The 6,000-nt window shown below is 38.0% G+C and overlaps 1 protein-coding gene across 1 annotated transcript in view; it reads left to right on the forward strand.

Annotated features, from left to right (window-relative positions):
- Nucleotides 1-6,000, forward strand: part of ALDH1A1 (aldehyde dehydrogenase 1 family member A1) — a 55,150-nt gene that overhangs the window by 17,739 nt on the left and 31,411 nt on the right. Inside the window, exons 3-4 of the mRNA XM_035029046.1 lie at nucleotides 2,757-2,897; nucleotides 4,758-4,887. Of these exons, the coding sequence (XP_034884937.1) occupies nucleotides 2,757-2,897; nucleotides 4,758-4,887 (271 nt within the window). The remainder of the gene's footprint in view (nucleotides 1-2,756; nucleotides 2,898-4,757; nucleotides 4,888-6,000) is intronic.

Below are 6,000 nucleotides of genomic sequence, written 5' to 3' on the forward strand. Positions count from 1 at the left end.
TGCTGAGAGTTATTTTAAGGTGGTTTTGCCTGTTTTGCCGCAACTATGATAGCCCTTGCTATCACTTAATGAACGCTCAAAGTCATGTCTGTCACATAGAACATGTATTTCTAGTGTTACCTTATTTAATTTTTAAAAGGACAATCTCCTGTCTTCACGATTTGATCATTAGCAGCCTGATACCAAGATTTACAGTATAGTGTTTAGTAAATTTTTGGATGGATGGATGGTTGGGTGGATGGATGGATGGTTGGGTGGATGGATGGATGGTTGGGTTCATGGATGGATGGGTAGATGGATGTCTCAAAACTCATAGAGCTAATAGATGAGGAACCAGAATTCAAACCTGGGTTGTTTTGTTCCAAATCTATGTATTAACTATCCTTACTCTACTTCTGTGCCTGCAAGATAAAAAATAGAAGATTATGAGAAAAGGAGGATTATGGCACAAAGGACACAACCACAGGAAAGTCTTTATTTCAAGAATGTGTTTTCCATATGGCAGAGTTAGATATATTGAAGCCTTTTTTTTTTCATATTCCTTTGAGAGGCCAGGATGCCTCTGATAAACTGTATTTGGCTAAGGCCGTTGGCAGAACACTGAGCAGAAGGATCCAAATGAAAGCTGTGTCACACAGATCTGTTTAAACACAGAACAGCATATATTTTATAAGCTGTGGTATCCATAGATCACACTGGCAATTTCAGATTCTTGTGGGGTTTTTTTCCAAACATTGCTGTCTGAATATAACTTGGAAAAAGTTAGAACTTATGGCATAAAACAATATGCAAATATAAACAATCAATGTGATTAACTGTGTACCCCCAATAAGACTATATACGTATTTCTCAGGAAGGGTGAGTATTAATGCATATATTTTATTGTATATAGTCATCATTCTCTCAAAAGTTAGGCAGTGAGATAAACAAGTGCATGATGTATTATAGTGAAAGAATGTTTGCTTGTGCTCTGTGAATGTTATCACTTAATCAAAGCAGATTACACTTCTAAAATATCTCACTGGCCCCAGATCATCTTCGTGTGGTGATAAATGCTGTAAAAATAGTTTATTTGTTTGTATTTTAATTTGTAGACTTCTAAGTTTGGGACTTTTTAATGAAATATACTCCAAGGTGGGGGATATTTCCTTGAGGTTCATGATTCCTACTGGGGGAGGTGTCATTCTTGAATGGGGTTCAGCTAAATTGTGGGCAACTTTAAGAAAATTTTATGCAATTTTCTCCTCGAAATCTCAAAGGAAATTATGTCTTCTGCAAAAATTTCCAACCAACTGGCCTAAGATCTGGCCATGATTTGTGGAATTTATGTAGCTCTGTGTAGTGGCCAGTCTTATATACCAAAGAACATTGGAACAATCTATGCCTTTACGTTGTTTGCAACCGGGGAGCCTGGGTGGCTCAGTGGGTGAAGCGTCCGACTCTTGATGTCAGCTCAGTTCATTGACAGTCTCAGGGTTGTGAGATCAAGCCTCTCATGGGGCTCTGTGCTGGGCATGGACCCTGCTTAAGATTCTCTCGCTCTCCCTCAGCCAGCCCCGCCCACCCCTCTCTCACACTCATGCTCTCTCCATCTCAAAAAAAAAAAAAAAAAAAAAGGTGTTTGCAACTGATTTGAGGGAAAACAAAAACAAAAACATATAAAGTGGTAATGGAAGAGGTGTGGTGGGTTTTGTAGTAGATATAGTCTATATTAGCTCCAAAGAGATCTGAACAGGAATCTGTGGAATGAAGAGGCCCGGGGAAAGTATGCAACTGAGGTTGGCTGGGAAAGAACAGGAGGAGTCTACTTGACTCAGAGGAAAGAGTGTGAGTAAGAGCAACATGACTAAAGGCAAGAAGGCTAGACTAAGTGTGGAATTACTTGATTATTTGAGTTTGCTTGATTATTTGAATTAATATAATTTTAAGTAGCACCTTAATAATAAGAAACTGACTTCTGTAACCTAGTTAGGAACTGAAAGGATCTCTTTGTACCCAGCTGGGAAATGAGAGGTTGTAATATCCAGACAGATCCTTCTATATACCAGTTCCACTACTCTATGCCTTCTTCTCTCTGCACAAGAGGAATGAACACACGCTTACAGTGTTTACCTTCCAACAGCAAAACCCAGCTCTTATTCACCCTGCAGTAGGTTCTCGACGAGCATCCACAGGCTGTGGAGCCACCAGCCATTCAAGAAGATACTCACCAGTTTAGCTGATCTTGTGCTTTCTCTGGAACTCTTGGCCAGTCACCAAAGCTATATGTAGTGGTGAAGAGCAAAGACTCTAGGGTCAGAGGCGCTCCATTTAAAACCATTCTGCCACAGTCAGCTATGGCCCTTAGGCAAATTTCCTCCCTCTCTTTGCTTCAGTTTCTTCATCTGTAAAATGGGAAACGTATTTGTGTCATAAGATTATGAAGAATTAAATGAGTTAATGTGTGTAAAGTAATTTGAACATGACTTGATATGTGTATGGTAAGCACTCCAATGGTAGCAATTTTAAAATATTATAATATTTCTATTCAGGGAACCCAAGCCTGAGCTATGTGTGTGGAATTCATCATTCTAAAGATTAGGCAGCAGGTATAGAACTCCCATATGTGAGAGTTGAGTTTGTACAATGTGCCAGACTTTGGGCTAACAAAGACACAGCATCTGCATATGAGGCCCATTAGTCTGTTTTATAGGGTTGCTGCCATTGGATTTGCTAATACGTTTAAGCTCCTGAAATGAATTCCCTTTGACTTGCAGGAAGATATTGACAAAGCAGTGAAGGCCGCAAGAAAGGCTTTTCAGCTCGGCTCTCCGTGGCGTACTATGAATGCTTCAGAGAGGGGGCGACTAATCTACAGGTTGGCTGACTTAATTGAAAGAGATCGTCTTCTCTTGGCAGTGAGTATCAACCAAACTTTGCAGGTAGAGAGATCTCTAGAAAGCATTCGTTGTTTGGCAAGTTGCTTTGGTTTTAGTGATGACTACATGCTCTCTACAAAAAAAAAAAAAAAAAAAAAAAGGAAAGATTTCTACCAGCTCCTGTATAGAAATCGTACATACCATTGAGCTTATTCTCAAAGAAGAATCTGCACGCTAGTTCTGGATGATGTTATTCTACTCCTGTATTAGATTCTACAGTCTAAACCTTGGCAAACTGCAAGTTAAAGCAACTTAAACAAATTTCTTTTCTCTATTCCAGAATTCCTTAGAGCCTTTAACAAGGTCACATGCAGTGAAGATCCTGGAATAATATACTGGGTTTCTTCAACTTACCTGAGCACTGAACTCTTTTTGTGGAAAATGTCATAGACTTTGTCAAAGGTTCCCAGAGTATTTCTCTAAAATAAACTTATTTCCCTTTAATCTAGCCCACCAAGAAACTTACCACATGGCCGCTTTTTCCCTCCTGAAATATACGTGTTCACAGTGGTCTGGATTAAATGATGTTCTTTTTACAGGTGAAAAAGTTGAAGAATAAAGAAAAAAAAATCAAATCATTTGTGTATTTGTAAAAACTGTATTTATTATGTATCCTGCTTTTTAAAAAACATTTTGGCAGTTAGATGAGTCAGCAAGTAAAATGGGTGGAGTGTTTCCTTGTTTTCTTTTCAATTAGGCATTACAGTAAAGCCAATTGAAAACAAACCAATACCAAGATCAAGTTTCAGAGCAAATTCTTATTACCTTTAGAATCTTATGCTGGCAGTAACAAAGAAGTCCATATACATATTTTTAAATCAACTTTAACAATTACAGTTAATCAAAGAACTATTTATTATTCAAAGGTTCGGCATGATTCAAAGAATGCAAAAATATGGAGTTAAGAAGTTATGCACAATAAAATTACGTTAACCAAAATGTCATGTAGGAAGAAAGCAGAATTTGCTAAAACTTGGCTTCTCTTATGTAACTGCTCTGTGGATTATAGAGTGCTCGCTGTCTCTGGCACCATAAGATCCAAAGGGGGAATAAGGAGCAGGCACACAAAAATCATGTTCGATTAAGTTTTGAGATGGCATGCAGCATAATGCAGAGACAGAAGACTGTATAACAAATGAAGAACAATTTTAAGTTTTTCACCTGTATATTCCTGCCCCGGCAGGACACAAGTCCCAAAGAGCTCTTAAAGTTCCTGCTGAAGGAAAGAAGAAAAGAAACTAGGTCATCCGATAGATGGTTAGCTCACCAGACCAGAAAATGTTGTGCTGAAGAAAACTCATGAATGAAAGATCCAGGGATCACTGAAGTTTGCATACATTGGTTGCATCCGGATGGATTGCAAAATCAAAAATAACCACTGAGGCACCATTCATAGTCATGACACTAAATTGTCCCACAGTTGTATTTGTACAATAAGTGAAATTTTGCTGGGGCTCTGATCTGACTTAGGAAACTAAGTGCCACTCACTCTCACCAACTGTGTGTCCTTCAAATGGGGACTGATTCTTAGAAATCTGTCCAGCCAGAGGACATTCAGAATGAGACAGAAGGAATGCTAGGGTATAGAAACAAGAATCTTATCGCCCTTTTTATCTGTATCTTGTTATGTGACCTTAAGCAAGTCTAAGCAAGTCATTTTTACTTTTTTTTTTTTTTTTTACCTCCTTTGTAGAAAGAAGAGGTTATACAAAATGGCTTACAGGATTTTTTTCTATTTCCCAAATTCTCTAGCACATGATTATTCAAAATATTAACTCTTGATTTTTTAATTGAAAATGTTTATGGAAGTTTACGTTTGAGGTTTGATTTCCTTTTCAGACAATGGAATCAATGAATGGTGGAAAACTATTCTCTAGTTCATATCTGATGGATTTGGGAGGCTGCATCACAACATTACGCTACTGTGCAGGGTGGGCTGACAAGATCCAAGGCCGCACAATACCCATTGGTGAGTAGCTGTGAGAAACCACCAGGGGTGAGGGTAGGCGCGAGGCGATCGCTGTAGAGCTGAATTACTCTGAACTCTCCCTTTTAAAAATGTCAGCTGAAAAGCAGACTGATTTTCTCCTTGACTTTGAGACAATGCAGCTTTGAGCCTGGGAGTTCTGCGAAGATTTATCAAATGTTTTTTTCAAATTGTTTCAGCATAATCGTGCAGAAGATACCACTACAGATATTTTAGAAATATTCAAGTAAGAACATTTTTATGCCCACAGTCACTGAATTAGGGCAATTGTCTCTCTAACCGCCCACGCTTTTCACAGTCGGCCTCGAATGATTTACTTTGTATTCCCATAGTGAAATGTACACCCTTTGTATAATGTAATTATTTAAGTGTCTTTGCGTGTTCCTGTGTGAGACAATTATGGTCATCTGCACCTGGTCTCACTCAGTAGAGTTACAGTAGATTAATTCAACAAACCAATTCATACTGATTTATTTTAAGTAGCTTCAAACCGAGATGAGACTGTGTTTACAATAAGCTCAGTTTAAGAATTTGCGTGACGAAATGTGTATGTATGTGTTTTAGTATTTTAGCAGAGAATGCTAATGGGAGAGGGATATAAAAAAGTGTCAATTGGGAAAACATTATGGGTAGAATTTAATTCATATAAACTTCCTGGCTCTAGAACTGCGGCACCCTCCAGGATGGGCATTTTCAATCTCATTCAAGCATCCAGCAGTAAGTTAAAAGCAGTAGCCAGGAATTAAAAGGGGAGAGTGAGAATATGGTGTTAAGAAGAAATGAGGCTATTCTCGAAATTTCTTTACCCTCTGAAAAAATGGGAGAAACTATTTTAAGTACAAATAGACTTGATAAGGCGGTTTCTTGCTATGATAGCCAAGAAGCTTTTGTGGGAACTAGAACAGAACAAAACAGAACAAAAAGCACAATGTAACCTCAGGATGACCACATCAAACTTTGAGGCATATGAATCAATCAAATCCAGATTGCAAAACAATGTCTTTTACTTCTGGCATTTTCTTTTTCTTTTCTTTCTTTCTTTCTTTCTTTTCTTTCTTTCTTTCTTTCTTTCTTTCTTTCTTTCTTTCTTTCTTT

The sequence above is a fragment of the Mirounga leonina genome, unplaced genomic scaffold (assembly GCF_011800145.1).
Source record: "Mirounga leonina isolate KUSES-001 unplaced genomic scaffold, KU_Mleo_1.0 Mir_224, whole genome shotgun sequence".
Classification (NCBI taxonomy): domain Eukaryota; kingdom Metazoa; phylum Chordata; class Mammalia; order Carnivora; family Phocidae; genus Mirounga; species Mirounga leonina.